The following is a 19,054-nucleotide window of genomic DNA, read 5'->3' as shown; positions in this document are numbered from 1 at the left end:
TCTAAATATCAAAGAAATAAACTAGAGGTAAAATGTAGTGAAAAGGTCCTGAATAACTAGATAATCTTCACCTAAGTATAATACAAACACCATTGTTTTCTTTTTGTTTATATCCCTAACTTGAATTTAAATAGAGTACTATGACCTGTTATAATGGCAATATGATGACATCACATGACCATGTGATTGGTAATTGACTTAATTACCATAAACAAAATATACAAAACTCTTGTGGGTAGAAAAATGAGCCACAAAATGGCAATGACACAACATTACCACTATTAACTGAAAATATAAGAAACACTGAATTATAAATATCAAAATTGAGCCTCATGAATGAAAGGCAACCAAATATGATCATGACATATGTATTGCTGCTTAATTTCTCTAAATAGCTAAGTTGCTAGGGATGTCACACTACACAAATGAAGGTCACTATCACTGGTTTCCTCGGCAGCTCTCCATAAGTTGCTAATGTTATGTAAATGAAGGTTAATCAAAACTCAAAATTGCTGGAAAAGTTGTGTAGTACTTAGGGGGTTTATGATGGCATACGTTTTGAGGTAGGGTAGTCATACACACTAAACATAGCACCAGAGAGTGGCAACATGCAACATGCAACTTGCTGATTAGCACATGCAAGTAAGAAGTTCACTGTACTCTGTACACGTGACAATAAAGACCCTATAAACCTATAAAGACCCTGTAAGTCAAACACTCTTGCATATGATCAGATATAAGATTTTCAGCTACTCCAGTTTACATGTTTATGTCTGTATCCCAGTTAATTATTTACCAAAAATGTCTTTTACCCTTGAAAAACTTAAAATATTAGTGACATTTTGACCACAAAACTCGTAATTAATGCAGTTGCTTTAATAATTATAACACAAAAATTATGTACATTTTTGTTAAGAGCTCCTTATGTCTTTATTCCTTCATTGCCTAGGATGAACATCCTGATGTTCCTGAAACAGCAGTAATTGGCTTCCCTCATGATATTAAAGGAGAAGGTGAGTCATCTGCACAAAATAATGGATCCATTTTCATTTTAGTTTAGTAAAATCCTTCCAGAAATTGTAAATCAATCATCTATCCTTCCATTGTTAAAATCTGCTTGCTGTGTCTGAGGAGCTGCCACTTTGCTTAGTGATGTGAGCTACATTTAATTCTGGATGGGACACCAGTCCATAGCAGGACACACTTATACACACATGCACCTGGACAACTGGTAACTGCGAATCAACATATGATTGGGATCAGTACTAAAACATAATCATAATCATCATCATGATCATCATCCTCACTGATTTTCTAGCCATCTTCCAGGTTTACTCAGGCTAGCTCTGTTTGCTCCCCCAACCTATATCTTTTCCTTCCATTCTCCACAGTCCTCTATCTCCTTTTTATATTCAAGCACCACCAACCACATCTCCTTCAGCCCTTCTCTGGGCCTTATCACATGCACCTCCATCTTGATTCAGCTAATCATCCTTTGTCTAACCCATGACAAACTCAGAAATCTATTTTAAAAATATTTAAAGTTTGCTGAAATGCTGGGATGAAGTTTAAAAAATAATTCTGCATCCTTGAAGTAGAGCTAATTATCAAGTCATTGTTATGCCCAAATATAACTGTCTATTTTTACAAATTGAAAATTGATACATTTTTTATTGTTGCCCATCACTCTTCATTAAATAGACTAAATATTTTTTGCTGAAAGGTCTGCAGATTTATTAAAAATTAAAAACTGATATAGGTATTACTCATTCATATAAGTCAATAAGTGTGAATTTCCCCTTGGGATTAGTAATCAATCAATCTATCTATCTATCTATCTATCTATCTATCTATCTATCTATCTATCTATCTATCTATCATATATCTATCTATCTATCTATCTATCTAAGTATCCAGGCCCTTAATTTGGTACTTTGTAGAAGCCCCTTTGACAGCAGTCTTAGAGTCTCTACAAGCTTTGCACACCTGTATTTGGGGAGTTTATCCCCTTTCCTCCTGGCAGATCCTCTTAAGCTACATTACACTGGATGGGAAGTGTCTGTAAACAGCTATGCTCAAGTCTCTCCACACATGTTCTGTGGAGTTTAAGACCAGGCTTTGGCCGAGCCATTCCTGGATAGTCAAACTTGTCCAAGAGCCACACCAACCATTCTGAAAACATGTTTTCACTTTTCCATTAAGAATTATTAAGTGTAGATTGATGGAAAGAAATGACCAATTTATCAATTTCAAATTAAATCTGCAGCACAATAAAGTGAAAGAGTTTGAATCATTTTTGAATGCACTGTAACACTAGAAATGTAAAATCACCATCCATCATGTCTGCAATAACATATTAGAGTATATACACAAACCATTTTTATAAACATTTAAAAAAAAAAAATTGAAAGTTATAATTAATATAGGTAAATGATTCCGATAAAAAGTCTGACACTGATGAGGATTATTAGTCTAATTGAACAGCAGTGAGATGTGAAATCCTTCAGGCCTCATAATTCAGCCTCTTGTTTTTTCATTGAGGTGGTTTTATGTGCCTATACTTTTTTGGTCTTTTCAGTAAAGAGTAAAGCTTTCTAAAGTAGTTCATTAATTTTAATATAACAAAATAATGTACATGATACAATTGCAACATTTATGTGAAGGCCTCTGAAGAAAGACTGCTGAACTGTATCTATTTATTAGTGGTGAAATGTTTGATATTGAATTTGAACTACAAATTTAACTGGGCTCTGTATATGTAATTGTAATGACCTTATAATGAAGGTTTTATAATTGGCTGAGTAAAATGTATACTTAGTAACTGTCCAATGATTAATAATATATATATATAAATATATTATTTAACTTAAATACTGTATTTTTTAGCACTCTCACTCAAAAATTTAAAACAGCTTTATAGATTTCTGTTTAAGAGATTAGTATTTTTACATCATGACCTTTGAAACATTTCTACATACTATATTAGAAGGTGGAAATAGAAGTAGTAGACCAGTATGTGTCACAATAGCATTCAACATCAATGCTGTAATTCATGTGGGAGGTAATGAACCGAGGGCCTGACAAACAGAATAGAACAGGTAGAAAAGAATATATTAGTGTCTCCTGTTGAATTGTAGACAGTGCCAATTTCACCATACATAATTGGTAACAAACTGTTAGTGCTGCACATAGGCAATCGTTTGCAAAGAATAAAAGTAGACACATGGGCCAAAACCACTGCTGATTTCATATCTGAACCCCTACAGTCTTCAGTTAAAGCTTACTGTTGAAATTACAGATCAAACAAGATTTTGTTATAGAGAACTTAAATTATGTTTACTAAGCACATCAACTGCAACAGATGTAATATATGGGATTTTTTTTCCAACTTTCTGTGGATTTGGACAACACAAGTGAAAACTTCCTGAAAACGGCAAACCTCACTGTGAGGTTTGTATCCTTGAGAAATACTGCAGCTCCAGATATTCATAGACAGCCACAGGACTAAAGCAACCCTAACAATTTCTGAAACATCCTTTCAAATTAAAGACAACATGACATGATGCAGACTCCAACAGATCAGACTTGGGTTCAATCAGTTAAAGGGTATGTAAGGAAACCCAGCATTCCATCAGCTAGAAGACTAAAATAAACTAACAGATATACTGTGATACTAAAACCAGGAAAAAACTGGGAATTCTTCATTGTCACACAATGTTAAAATGGAAGTCTGTTGGAAGTATTGCTTGTTGGAGATTTCATTCTCTAGAATGCTGCTGGCTGGATATGCAGACAAAATCATGAGTCCAGAGCAGTGTGCTGCTTACCGTGACCAACAGTGTCCCATATAACTGTCATATAAACCATTACTGACTGCAGGTGAGGGCTGTAGTTCATTTTGTAGCAAATGACACTGGAAACTCAAATGCAGCTACATTGCAGAAAATGTGCTTGGAACTTGGAAAACTGACTAAAGGCCAAAACCATTGTCATTGTTTTCTGAGACTCTTCCAGCAGTGGAAAAAAGGCTGCATTAAATATTTATAAGTAAATATTCAGTCATAAAGCCTGGATGGTGGCATGGTGTGAAAAAGAAGGCTTTAGATTTATCATCCACTGGAACTGATTAGAAAGACTCCCTTAACAGAGATGGACTCCATTAACAGAAAAAAGGGACGGATATTCTAGAAGTGAGGATCTTGAGAGAACTGTACAAATATCTAAATAAAGTTGTTTTGGAGAAATCCAGGTGAAAATATATAGGACAGGTCAATCCAAATATATGGAAATGTGGACAAAAACTGAAATGTAACACTTATCTTTTAACATGTTCAGATGTTAATATTAGAGCACTAGAAACAAATCAGTGGCAAATACATCAGAAACATAACAATGGCTATAAATCCTTTAGGAATAACAGAAAGGGAAGAACTGTGATCCTGTTTATGACAACGGTATTCGGGCTTAAAAATATCAATACAGAAGAAGAACATGTCAGAATTGCTCATAAAGAAGGTGACCAGCAATTTTAATTATTCAAGTTTGCTATATGCCACTAAATTGTGATATTTTATTCATAAAACAAGACAGATATGCATCACAGATATATTAAAGAATGGTTTAGAACAATAAGGTTATGTGACTTAATGTTGGAACAGAGGTGGGAATTGAACTGGCAAGACTGCGGTCCAGAGTCCAGTTACATATCCACTATGCTACACCGCCTGCCAAGTGCAGTGTAATATCAGGGGACTAATTCAGAATTATGGTGTTTGCCTTTGAACTCTCTGTCTCTGTAAAATTAAACATTTTCATTTTCAATATTAGAATGGATTTCCTAACCATGACTTACTACTTTCTCCAGCTGAGTTACATTGCCTTTTATACTGCTCTTCATGTTCAGCAATGTAAAGTAATTTGTTTTATTGAAAGATGCCATGTGAAACCATTAATGAAAGATTGACAGTACCCTAATATTCTAACATATATGATTATTCTATTTCAGCTGCATTTGCATTCATTGTTTTAAAAGATAACATCAAACACACAGAACAGGAGATTATTGAAGAGCTCAAAAGAACTGTCGCCTCTAAAATAGCTAAATATGCAGTTCCTGATCACATTTTGGTAAGTATTAAATTATATATAGGTGAATGTCCAACATCAAGTTCAAGGAAAACATAATAATATTCAGCATTTTATTATTTGTTTATTGTGAGATGTGTTTTGTGTTGTTGCATTTTATTTTGCATTTAAATTGTACTGTATACTCAAACACAAAGAAACACCTTGTGGGGGCACACCACCGTATGTGTAATGGGCTTCATAAGAGTTCCAGTGTTAATATTAGACAATTGATAAGTGACTGTTTCCATCATTCCTTGTAGTTGTGTTAAATAATTCAGATATACAAGTAATAGCTAAAGAGGAGGGTGGCACTGTGGTGCAATGGTAGTGTGATAATATTACACCAAAGACATCATAAAGGTTTGGGGCAGACACCCGTATATTGTTTTTCCCAGCTGCAAAAGTTTATGTTTTTGAAGCACGATGTGCATAGAACAGAGTCCACAACAGAACTGGCTATAGTAGCCCAAGATGGTGGCGTTAAAGGTCTGGAGAGGAACTGATGTCAGCAAAGGGGCTGGAACCAGAAGTGACGTCAACTAAGGGGCCGGCTTCTGAAGTAACGTCTTCTGAGGCACCAGAACCTTGCAGGATTTCCTGGGAAAGGTCTGTAGGGAACTGAGAGGGACAGTCAGCGCACTCCGCCACCCCCTGGTCAGATGTTTTACTACACTTACTCAGACCCTTTAGCTGCCTCCTAGTCACACATGTGTGACAGTAGTTAGACCAGGGTTTGTGACCTGGGTCCTCCCTGTGTAGAGTTTGTATATTCTCCCATATCTGTGGGGGTTTCCCATGGTTGCTTTGGTTTTCTCCCACAGTCCAAAGACATGCAGGTTAGGTGGACTGGTGTTGCAAGTTGGCCCCTAATGTGTGAGTGTGCACCTTGTCATAGGCTGGCACCCTGTTTGAGGATTGCAGCTGCCTTGTGCCTTATGCGTGCTTGCATAAGCTCCAGCTCAGCAGGGACCCTTTCAGGATAAAGTGGGTCTGACAAATGGATGGATGGAGGGACAGTAGAGTCCTCAAGTATGGATTCATTTTTAAGTCTCTCATGGTTATAATGATAAGTCCAGTGCTATAGTCAGATGACCAGGGAGGACAGAAAAAGTAATAAAAACAAAAAAAAAAAAAAAACTCCAGCTGGCAAATTGCTGGAGAAAGTAAAAATCTGCAGGGGTCCCAAGGCCAAAAGACCACCCAACCACATTCTATATAACATAAATGTGTTTAAGTAGTTTCTGTTGTTTTTCTGATGCAGTGGGTCTCATCGACAGCTGGAGCAATATATAGTATGTCTGTATGCATCATAGATTTATCAGAAATGCAGCAGTGGATGCCTTTAATAAAACAGGCAAATTAGTATGACCAAGAGATAATTAAGTGATTTGTTTGAAATCTTTTAAGTTTTGGAGCCTGCCTTTAAGTTGAATTCATCTTAAAGGCTTTATCTTCAAAAACGTAAATGGAGATCATAACAAATGTGGATATAAGACAATATAAAGTGGTACGCACTTGCTTATGTAGCCCTGGATTTGCAAGGTGCTGTATGTGTTTTTCTCTGCAAGTACACAATCAATAAAATAAAACTAAATAGGCATATTTTAAAGATCTTTAAAAGCATGGGTGAAATGAAAAGATTTTATCATTAAAGAATTTTTAAAGCACTTTAATAATAATAATAATAATAATAATAATAATAATTCATTACATTTATATACAGTAGCAGTTTTCTCACTATTCAAAGTGCTACCTCACAGGGAGGACTGAGGACACGAACCCATGCAATACCACTGCACCACCTGTTTGTTGATGTACTGAGGTGCAAGCACCAGCTAATCATGACCCTGAACTGGATGCCACAGCTAGAAGACTGGTCGATACATGCTGATAGCTGATGTCCTCTGTAGGACTGATTCCTGCACTGCATTCAATGCTGCCTGGATAGGCTCAAGTGCCCCATTACTCTGAATTGGATTAACTGGAATCTTTAAAAGGACGTTAAGATGGAAATGTCTTTATACTTATTTATTTACTAAAATATTCAATCCTTGTGAAACCTTTGTTTCTTTTTAGATTGTAAAGAGGCTTCCAAAGACACGTTCTGGAAAAATCATGAGGAGAGTCCTACGCAAAATTGCTACTAATGACATTACTGGGTTTGGAGACACAACCACCTTGGATGATCCAGGTGTGATCACAGAGATCGTGGAAGCTCTTGAAAAGTACAAAAACAACAGTTGTACCGGTGTTTAAAGAAGTGCCTGCTTTATATAAATATGTAATATACCTGTGAAGCCATACGCATACTGTGCACACAATGCCAAAGAGATACCTGTAATGTACAGAATGTCGTCTTATACTAACTCGTTCCCTTACTAATTGTACATTTTATCAAACTGTGACTTTTTTTACATTTGTTATTTTGTTACACTTACTTAAAACTGTTTTCATCAGACGAGTCACCAGGCAGAGCTGATTTATTTGGTTAGTACATGACATAGCAGTACGTCTGTATCATGACTGTATTTCATATTGATACTATTCACCAGCATTTCCAAGTGCACATTGAGGTTTTTTCATTTCATCATTTAGCTATGACTGAGAGGAAATGCGCTTTTTAGAAAGGAATTGGAAGTGTTTTTGCACTTCATTTTGTGTGCAAATTATAAACCTCCAAAGTTTAATTCAAAGAGTTTGAATGTCATACATTTGAACATACATACATACATACATGTATATATACATACATATATACACATATATACTGTGGCAGTAGGGGGCGCTAGTGCTCCCTTGAACTCTCAGGTACCACTCTAGACACTGGATAAAAGTCCCAGACTTTTTATTAATTAATAATACTGTGCACAAAGCACCCTCCACACTACTCATAAATTACACAACAATACTATTTTCTCCTCCTCACCCAGACACTTCGCCCCTCTACCTCCCAGCTCAGCTCAGTGTCTGGACTGGCCCACAGTCCTTTTATACACCCTGACCCGGAGGTGTTCCTGCCCAATCAGACCACAGTCCCTTATTCCTTCCGGGTCAGGGTAAACAGTCCTTTTCTTCAACCCGGGAGCACGTCGTTCCGGGTTATAGGGCACACAAGAGCCTACGAGCCCGCCTACAGCGACTCCCGGTGACCCCCAAGGTATCCAGCAGGGCTGTGTATAAATACTACATAGTCCATGAGGCCCTGCTGGAACTCGGGGCACGATCCTGCTGTCGGGAGAGCTCCTCCTGGGGGTGAGGGCCGGAGCACGAAGCGGGCAGTCCTCCACAATACATACACATGTAACGTATAATTTGTGAGCCAAAGATTAACATTTTTTTAACACTTAATCTTTTTATAGTTTTTCAGCTCACAAAGACTAGTTATTTCAGAAAGTTTGCAGATTAATTGAATTTATAAGTAAGTATCTGTTACTTTTGAATGTTTGCTAAGTGATTTGGTCTGGTTCAGTCTGAGCGTGTAACTGTGTTGATCCATCCACTACTGTCAAATAGCTTATGAGTTTTAGGGTTTTGGGGGGGCAGTGCCTCTCCCAGCCACATAGGGCACAACAATTATGTGTTAGAAGACGACAGTTTGATGGTAGACAGGAATAACTCATATGCAAATTATAGAATTAAGCAGACATCACATTTTTATATGATATAACTACTTTCAATAAAGTTTGACTTTTTCAGCTGGTTCAGTTAGGAGAACATGACAAGTCTTTTAGGTAAAGTAGCCTTATAATGCTAGTTTGAGGTGATTGAAGTGAAGAACATCGGTGCACTGATGAAAAGTATGGTTCTGAATGCCATTGACTGGTTATTCATTGTGAAATAAAATAGATGGTTTAGAGTGCAGATACCTGAAAGGGGACCACTGTATACATTCATTTGTATTTAAACTTATTAAAAGTTCATATTTACATGTGTAAAGTTATCTGTTACAATAGTTTTACTATACTTTTTCTGGTGAGGGTCACGGTTGTAACACACTGGGGTGTAAAGGCCGGGATATCTGACTTTGAGCAGCTTTTCACAGATCCTCCCAGAGAATTCTGAGGTATTCCCAGACCACTTTAGAAAGGACATTTGTCCAGTGTGTCCTCCAAATCAAAGCATAATCATTATTAAAAACATGATGCAAAGCCTAAATAATAAATAAAAAAGATAACATGTCCCTTACACTTGACATTTAAAGACTAAAGCAGAACTTTCCTAGAAAAATTCCATTTTGATTACATTGATCAAAACTAGAAGGACTTAAGAAGATGGAGCTTTAGGTGTTAGATGACAGCTACGGGCAGGATAGTCACAAACACTCAAAGTTTCTGCTGAGAACTTGGCCTGTGAATCGTTTTACTGCACTACCTTAGGTGGCAGCCCCACCTTATTTTGTTTTTGAACAATAGTTTCTGATACTGCATATTGGTATGTAGGGGCACAGATCCCATCATCCCATTCCTGTCACCCTGAGTGTCCCCCTCCAGTCATGCTGTCTGCAATACAGAGTGTCCCAACACTGAGGACTGCGCTTTGTTGGCATCTGCTTGGGCTTAAACACAAAATAATGTACAAATATGGAAAAAGACAGATATATTATATTAGAAGATGAGGACATTGGAAATGTTGTGATGAGAACAGACCTTTTAGCCCAACAAGCTCATATCCTGTTCATATATATATCCATATCCTTCAGCTTGAGATTTGGTATAATTTGCGTGTAGAGGCTCACAAAACAAATCATACAGAGAGTGCATTAGAGTTGAGGAAGAAATGAGCGTCACTGTTAGTTTAGGTGATGGAATTGCAAGCCTTTTTTATTTGAAAGAATAACAAGAACCACAGGGTGAATGCCATGGGAGGCTTTTTATAACTCGGCCCCAAGTTGCTCCAAAAGATCTTCCCATCATAGACAAAAATGGCAGTGCTACACTTTGACCCTTACATTACAAAACACGTCTCGCATCTGTAAAGGCCGAGTTTGTTCACAAGCTTACAGGATTTGTCTTTGAGAAGGACAGTAGACAACTTGATCAATAAAAGCTGATAACATCAAGGCTTGACCAAGCAGGTAGAACAGGAGTTTAAATGACACAAAGTCAAATGTTTGCACAGACCGTGACTACTGTATGACACACAGCGCCTTCACTTTTTACACAGTTTGTGGTGTCGCAGCCTTCTGCTAAAATCATTTTTCCCTCATCAAGCAACACTCAATACCAGAGAATGGCAAAGCAATTTTGACCTTCGGTAGTCAGCAACTTGCAAGTCTCTCCAGAGATACTCAACTGGGTTCAAGTCCAGACTGTGACTGGGCCACTCAAGAACATCCACAGATTTGACCCTAAGCCTTCTCTTGTGTCGTCTTTGCTTTATTCTGTTGGAAGATGAATTGGAGGTTTTCATTAAGTTTTAGTCTCCGTACTTGTTTTCTGTTTCTCTTTCTATCGTCGTATTGCACACGTTTCCACCAGACATGACGCTGATCTTGAGATCAACAAACCAGACTTGAAAGATGGTGCCGACTGGTGTGGCTGGCCGTCTGCTCGTCTTAATTTCTGCTTTTATTTCGTCTTTTTGTGTTAGTTTATCCCAGTGGCTACTGCCCTATGATCGCGTTTCTTTTCTTCTATGCTCTCTTCTCAGACATTCTTAACAAGGCTGAAGTTGACCATATTTGCCAGCCACCTACTTGAATGTTCTGTTCCTCCTTAACTATTGTTATTTGCACAGTTACAAGTAGATGTCGCTAAAACACATTTGTCGACATGCATTCCTCGATTAACTGCCACGTCCTTATCAGTTTCTACGGCCTTACCTTTTCTTTTCTACGCTGTCTCACAAAGATGAGAGTTATTTATCTGTGGACGTCTGAACATGCCACTCATGAAGGTACTGGCATCTGTCACATCACATTCTCTTACATTGCAAGGGACTTCTCATTGGCTTAGCAAACCATTTCACAATAATGACACTGGGAATGAAAATACCAAGACATTTTACTGTGGAGTTTTTGACTTATGGCCTTCTGAACCCATTTGGCCATTCGACACACCACATTCTGCTATATTGTTATAAGCTTATCTCTTTCTCTGCACACAATCTCGCAATATTGACACGGTGACATGAAAAGAATTAGGTTTCAATACTCATGGCCTGAATCACAAGAAATTCTACTATGGAATTGTTGTACTTGTTGTTCTGCGAACATTTGTCCAATTGACACAAAACTTGAGATGTGTCCATGCAGCCCGTGATACCAGTCACGTAACACCCATAATGGCACTGGCACAGTGCCCTGTGATGTGGCTGCAGGGCTCCAGAGGTCCACTTCTGGCAGTCCTCGTTAATTGAGTGACATAACCGTCCCACAACCCTAATCTTAACCATCTTGTAACGGGGCAGGTGATGGGTGTCACCTGATGTGGGCGTTCGTGACTGACCTCATTGGCATTGCAGGCTGCAGTTACACTCCTGCAAAACTCTGCTCAATTGCTAGGCACCATCTCACAAAGAAGACATTGGGACAATCATGCTTCAGCCTATATGTAGTGGAGCACATGTACGTCCATAATGAAGTGTCACTATTGTGAGACGATGTACAAACACAAAGATCATAACAACTGATGAGGATGTGGCAGTTGACCATTTTTTTAATATGGTATGTTGAAGAATAGTTTTGAGTGACACCTACTGGTTAAATCAGAAACAGCAGCATGTAATACTGGGGCACCTCAGGGAACTGTCCTGTGTGCCTTTGTGTCACTACTCTCCACACAACAGACTTCCAGCATAATATCAGCACTTGCCCACTACTGGCATTATCAGAAGACCCCTCCATGATAGGCTGCATTAGTTATGGTGGGGAGTCAGGGTACAGGAAGGCTGTGGAGGACTTCACCTTGTGGTGCAGGGACAATAACCAGCAACTCAACATCAGCAAGACAAAAGAGCTGGGGGTTGATGGCCGATGTGCCAGTGAGTCACTGAGATCTGTCGCCATTTGTATGGGTTTGAAAGTGGTGTGGAGCTCCCTAGACTGGCCCGATAACACACTGGCATCGGAACCAAATGACCAGAACAGACTGGACTTCTTAAGGAGACTCCAGTCTGTTGATGAATGCAGCAAGTTGCTAGAAATGTCCTACCAGTCCACAGTAGCCAGTGTGGTGTTCTGCACTTCAGTCTCCTGGGAAGACAACTTGAGCTAAAAGAAAGCACAACACCTGAACAAACTGATCAGGAAAATCTGCGCCATCACAGGGCCAACACTGGACATATAAAAGCTGTTGTTGAAAAGTGGATGGTGACTCTGTCGGAATTCAACAGAGTCACGCTGCAGACTGCAATACCTCACGGAACGCCCTCCATATCACGGAATGCCCATAGGTTCAGTCACGGAACACCCTTCAGAGCACAACATGGTACACACGCATGTAATGACGCAATTTATCATAACGCCCTTTCCCAGCGTCACTCGTATCATGCCTCTGCGAGGCAGTGTTGACGCTCGTTGTACAGAATGCTGTAGATGCTGTAGTTGTACAAATTACAACAGTTTTCTATCTGGTCAAACATAAATGACTTCCAGTTTCATACTTATGCTATCAAATCATTCTAAGCTCTTTCATGATTCTAACACTTCGTCGATATAAAGTACAGTTTTATGTTGTTTTTTTTTTTTACTATTTTGAATGGTTGTTCATTACGTTTTCCCCTGAAGTGTTACATTATAGTAAAAGTAACAAATCTTATTACTATCCAGTGTTTCAAACGGAATGTGCCTCATGAAACTCATACCTATAGATTTTCAATCTATAAATGTATTTTATATTCCCACTAGCAAATCATACACATGTGAAACAATAATAAAGCTTCATTATTTTTAGAAGGTTTTCAAAAACAGCGCTACATATAAAATTAGTTTTAAAACTGACAAGGAAACATTTTAGGAAACAGTCATTTATTTATTGATTTGATCCATCAACGTTTCATTACTAAAAGCTGCATGTGTGAAATACTGGATGTCATGTCCATATCAATTGAACGGCATGTGACAGCCAGTAGATTTTACATCATTTTACATTTTTTCAGTTTGAGACAATCGTGATTGTTCTTAAACCTTTTGTGCAACATTTAATTTGATTGCAAAGACCCAACTTATACCAACATAAACTCAAACTGTCTTTGAGTCGTCGTCTTTGTAAAATTTTTATAAATATCAAAAACTGTTACAACTACTAATAATAATAAATAGTGGATTAGTTACAGTGTGCTTTCAGCAGGAATTATCCCAAGGTGATCTCATCATTAAACATTCAGTATTTATTGTCTTGTGCATACAGTACAATAATATTGTTATTTACTGTACATGCCTCTCCAGAACAGTAATAATATAATAAAACACAACAAAGATATAGAATACAATTTACAGTAGATATATATATATTCAGGTATATTACAAATATTTATACCTAGTCTTTTTCTTACATTTCTTATTATGATTGGCTGTTCAGTAACTCTTTAACTAAACACTTTCTTTCAAGCCATACTTAGCGCCATTGGTCCTTTACTATTTGCCAGAAGGGAGGATTAAGAAAAACACTTGTGCAGGATGGCCGAGTGTGTAATAATCTTAGCAGAATGTCTTCTAGATATCCTGGACAGAAGGCAGCTGGGTGCCAGTAATAGTTTGTGGCATTTACCACCCTCGCGTGTGTGCCCTACCAGGATGTGATGCCGCCAGTGAAGATGGACTCCAGACAGCACATGTGAGACATCTCAGGAAGGCATTGGTGAACTTGGCAATAGGCAAACCATGCTGTTCCCTCCTCAATTCATCAGTGATTGTTACTGTACAAAATGTGGTGAACAGGCCTATGATGGTGATGTCAGCAGCATTTTTAATGATGGAGCTGGTGTGGTGTCCGTACACACACATTATCATTATATATATATATATAATCCTGATTTGTAACATGGCATTGTTTCATACAGTAGTTCCCATATTCAGTCCCAGGGGCTGTACATTTTTCCCCCCAACTAATTTTTGCTTTTAATTAGACTCCCTTCTTGAACTTGCAAGCCAACAGTCTAGATCTTGAAAATTACAGTGATGTATCAAAATACACTGTTATAATAACCACATAGGGGAGTGTAACCTGTGGGGGGCATTTTAGCACCCAAACCCTTCACACAACCACACACACACACATAAGATCCAGGTTCAAATATGAATTTATTTTAAAGAAATAAAGCACACAATCCCAGTTGGGACATCCATCTGTGTCCTCCATCCATTACGTTGGCCATTTCAGTAGACAATGAACTATTGAAGCAGATCAGGAAGCCAGTCCATCCCCACTTTTCTTTACAGTGAATCACTGATCAAGTCCACTGAACAAAATGACATCACGGTAGGTTTTTCCACATGAAAAAAAATAAAACACAAAAATCTAATTCGAACAGCAGCAACTGATGGGAATATTTTTTTTAACCCGTATCTCATCAAGAAAAAAGTTCATGTCCTTCAGGCATTCAAAAGTAAATAAGAAGGTGGACATGACTTCTTCAGTCTCTTCATCGTCTCCCCTTTGTTCTTATTTTTCAATTGTGTATGTAACTTCATCCTCGTCCATTTCCAGAATTCTTGGCCGGAGGACTGTCCCAACAAGTTGGTCTTTGTTGGCATCCAGCCAGTCACAAGCAGTAAGGATGTTTTGGATCAATGAAGACTTTTTTTATGAAAAAGAAAAAAAAAATACTGCCAAGTACTTTATTAGGAATATCAATAAATTAACTCCACTTTTACCCAAAGAACAATCAAATTGGCTTATGAAATGAACACACCAATATGACCACAGCATGTCATAGGAATGCTTAGCTCGATTGATTTCTCTCGCTTTTTGTCTCTACTGCCTGTAGGCATGAGGTGGAGTGAAAAATAAAAAATAAACTCCAGTGTACAACCACAGCAGTTCATCTTCAAGGGAATGTCATGTCCAGTTAGAAACCATTCAGAAAGTGCACAAATAACTCAAAATGACTAAGTGCTCTGTAGTGAAAAAGCATTCATTTTATTTACTAATACATTGCTGTAAGACCCATTTCAGTTCAATCTGAACGTCTACTGGAATTGTACTGAAGTGAGTCCCTGAAAGACAGAGTCCAATTACCACAGCATTGTCACTTGTGAAGGCCAAATTCATCATTTCATATATCATAATTTCAAATAATATGTAATTTAATTGTTCCCAGTTTAGTAAGCATGCTTTAAAACTGCTGAAACATTCACCCAAACATATTACAATAGAAAGGCTACATCTAAAAAGTTATACATAATGGAAAGTGTTTACCTGAAGCAAGCGATCACTCCATTCTAGACTGGTTGATTTCTGAATGATATTGAAAAGGAAAAAGAAAGCCATCACCTTTAAGGCATTTGCTGTGCCATAAGAGTCATTTCACTACATACCTGACAGGACTGTGCCTTTGTGAGGTACAATTTGCTAATAACTAAATGTAACCATAAATATGCTGAATATGATTGCACTGGCATAAATAATTCAGTCAACATTTTCATATTCTTTAGTAATGGAAAAGAAGGGTGGGGAGAAAAGTCCTCGCTCTTTCCTATCTTGTCTGGAATTGCTGGAAGCAGAAATAATTGCCATTTAATAAATCAGTTAGAGCACAAGCACACAAAACACTCATTTTTAAGACCACCATTCTCTGCCCCATAACGCACTGACACACCACAGGGCTGACGAGAGTCACAAGTTACTGACAGCCTCACTGGAGACCTGCTGTGTGACCAGTTGGTCAAAGTCTTTTTGTGAAGTTCTAATATTTAAAATTAGTGTCAGAAAGCTTTTCAACTGATAATTACGAAGCACTGCCCGTGGGGCATAAGATACCTTAGCTTGCTGTCCTTCTTCTCGTGTGGAAAGTGAAGACCGAAGTCTTGGCTGGAAGATAAAAAATTTAGAAATACTGTAAGCTGATAAATTCTTATAACTGATCTTCCCTTAAAAAGCTTGAAAAGTTACACACCTTTAATGCTGGCTTTGAAGTAAGAGATGACACCACCATCTTCTAATTTTGGCATGTCTTCCTAAAAAATGTAAATTGGGAAATTACAATAAATTCTATGAATAAAAAAAATCACAATATTCAAACAAATATTACACTTAAACCACTGACCTGACTGAAATCAAATGCTCTTCCAGTGGCAATGTAGAAGCATACAAAATAAAAAGCAAGTTATTATTTGAAATCAACATTTACATCTGACTACTGGCAGTGTCCTCCACTTACCCTGAGCAGTCCAGGCTGTCAGTCCGTGTGTGTAGATTCGATCATATGAAGAGGTGATTAGTTAGTACAGGAGATATCTGTGTGTGTTTTTTGTCTTATACTAGCAACACACATTTATATTTACATTACCTTCTTCTGTGGTTCTTTCCAGCTACCTGGCAATTTTCCTACAGATAAAATTTGTTTTGTCAAAATTGATTTATATTATATTAATATATATTAAAAACAAAGTTGATATGAACTTTGCAGATGGAATATCATTGTATAACTGGATTAATAATATTTAATTCTGAAAATGTGGCAATTAATAATTTTATCACACAGAAGAAAGAATTACTTAACCAAAATGTAGCTGGAGCCTTTCATCACTTTTTATGACAATGATATTCATTTCAGATTACAAGAGTAGAATTATTAGTAATAGAACAGGTAGAGAAATAGTGAACATCAGATAATATAATCTCTAGCAACTTTTAAATGAACAAATAATTTATAAAGGGAGTGACTTTGGCTTCACACATGAGACCACAGCACACCATTACAAATATTTTAGAACCTTGAGGATGTTTTACCACTGTGCCATTACAAATTATTTACACAGCTCTTCCAAAATAGCTTAGTGAAAACTATCCATTCATCCATTTTCCAACCCGCTGAATCGAACACACGTCACGGGGTCTGCTGGAGCCAATCCCAGCCAACACAGGGCACAAGGCAGGAACCAATCCCGGGCAGGGTGCCAACCCACCGCAGGACACACACAAACACACACCAAGCACACACTAGGGCCAATTTAGAATCGCCAATCCACCTAACCTGCATGTCTTTGGATTGTGGGAGGAAACCCACGCAGACACGGGGAGAACATGCAAACTCCACGCAGGGGCAGCGCTACCACTGTGCCACCGTGCCACCTAGTGAAAACTATTAGGATCAAATTATTTAAAGAAGAATAGTTCAAATGGGCAGCAGTCATCACTAGGTAACAGAAATAACAGAGTAAATAAGGAACAGTCCTGCTAAAATGCTAATTTTGGGAGATTTGGGCTGAGGTTCAAACTGAGTGAACTGAACATATGAACAAAGATTTAAAAAAGAACATTAAAACTTTTGAACACTGGGACTGAACAGTTGAACAAAGATCAAGAACAACGAACTTGAACTCAGATGGCAGAGGCTGGGCAGTGACTGGTGCAGTGGGCACGGAGGGCAGAGACTGGTGGCGACCGTGCCATGGGCATGGAGGGCAGAGGGAGCACTTTAGGACCTTTGCCACAATCTGACAAGTGCCTGAAAACTGATCTTTATGAACTACTGTTTTCTGACAATAACAGCAATGGTAATGGCCTGATCCCTGGCAGTTCAGTGAACACTTGTATATTTTAAAACATGAAACAGTACAAAGAAAAAAAAGGTTAATATTTAGAATTATTTTGCTAAACATTTAAAACTTAATGAAAGAAATTCAGATAATCCTTAAATTTAATAGAGGTAAAACAAGCAAATCCTGTCCTATTATTCTTTTAAACAGAACAAACTAATTAAAGATTCTGTCAATGATGCTTTTGAAAATGTATGAAAATATACTATATGTTGCCTGTCAATTGTAGGCAATGTAATTCCACACTTACATTCTGAAAAATTAAAGTATTTGTAGTATGATCTTTGTCATATTCTACTAAATATTTTAAAAGAGAAAATTGTTAATACACAGTCATGAATTAATGTAAAATTATTCAAAGCTAGCTTTTCAAAAGGTTAAAAAGTACACAGTATACTATTTTGTCAAATAAAATCATGTTGTTAAGGTGAATATCTAGCTGCATTATAGTGTATTAAAAGTGTCAATTAATCAAATTTTACAAGTTACAAGATATCTTCTAGAGCACTTCACATCCCTCCATGAACAACTACTGTCCTGCTGTGGCTCTGTAAGTGGCTGATGATGCCTGCATAATCTGATCTTTTATAGCAAAACAGACAAGCAAACTCCTGAGCACCAAACACAACTGTAGGTTCCTCTGTGGTCTTCAATATGTGTCTCTGGTGAATATAAAATAGATATAAAGTTCTTAAAACTGACAAACATGTCCGAGGACAATCACTTTACTTTATTTCAATTGAAAAAAAACTTCAAAAGCAGTATTTTTGAAGAATGCAGGAGAGGTGGGCATGAAACATTTAATATTGTTTGAGAGTTCAAACAAACTGTACTATCATTGAAAGAACTTTATAAAATAATAATAATAATAATAATAATAATAATAATAATAATAATAATAACAACATGATTCTATCCTGGCTGTTCTTTTCCTCATTATTGTCTACAATCTAATTTGAACTTTCTTCAACTGAAGGAAATTGAATATTGCATTCACACTTGCCCTTTGTTTGTAGCTACTTATTAAAATGTTCAGTTATGTACTGTAAATATATATATACAGAACTATGAAAAAGATCATCTAAAGTGACCTAAGTATATTCAAACTTCAGACTACCAACATTACTATAATTGAAAACCAGTATATCCATTATTAACTGTGTTTGTCTTAGAAAATTTTGCAAACAATAAGCTTTCTGTGGAACATTACCTTATAATGGCTCAATC

At 37.4% G+C, this 19,054-nt stretch overlaps 1 protein-coding gene across 1 annotated transcript in view; it reads left to right on the top strand.

Moving 5' to 3' along the window:
• The window catches only part of LOC120516326 (acetyl-coenzyme A synthetase 2-like, mitochondrial), a 48,105-nt gene extending 40,517 nt beyond the window's left edge, over positions 1–7,588 (top strand). The window contains exons 12-14 of the mRNA XM_039737921.1: positions 950–1,013; positions 5,006–5,127; positions 7,204–7,588. Of these exons, the coding sequence (XP_039593855.1) occupies positions 950–1,013; positions 5,006–5,127; positions 7,204–7,383 (366 nt within the window). The 3' untranslated portion in view covers positions 7,384–7,588. The remainder of the gene's footprint in view (positions 1–949; positions 1,014–5,005; positions 5,128–7,203) is intronic.
• Positions 7,589–19,054: the final 11,466 nt, after the last annotated feature.

This window comes from Polypterus senegalus, chromosome 16, assembly GCF_016835505.1.
Source record: "Polypterus senegalus isolate Bchr_013 chromosome 16, ASM1683550v1, whole genome shotgun sequence".
NCBI classification, from domain to species: domain Eukaryota; kingdom Metazoa; phylum Chordata; class Cladistia; order Polypteriformes; family Polypteridae; genus Polypterus; species Polypterus senegalus.
Note: the sequence above shows the minus strand (reverse complement) of the source record. Positions and strands in the feature narration are given on the sequence as shown.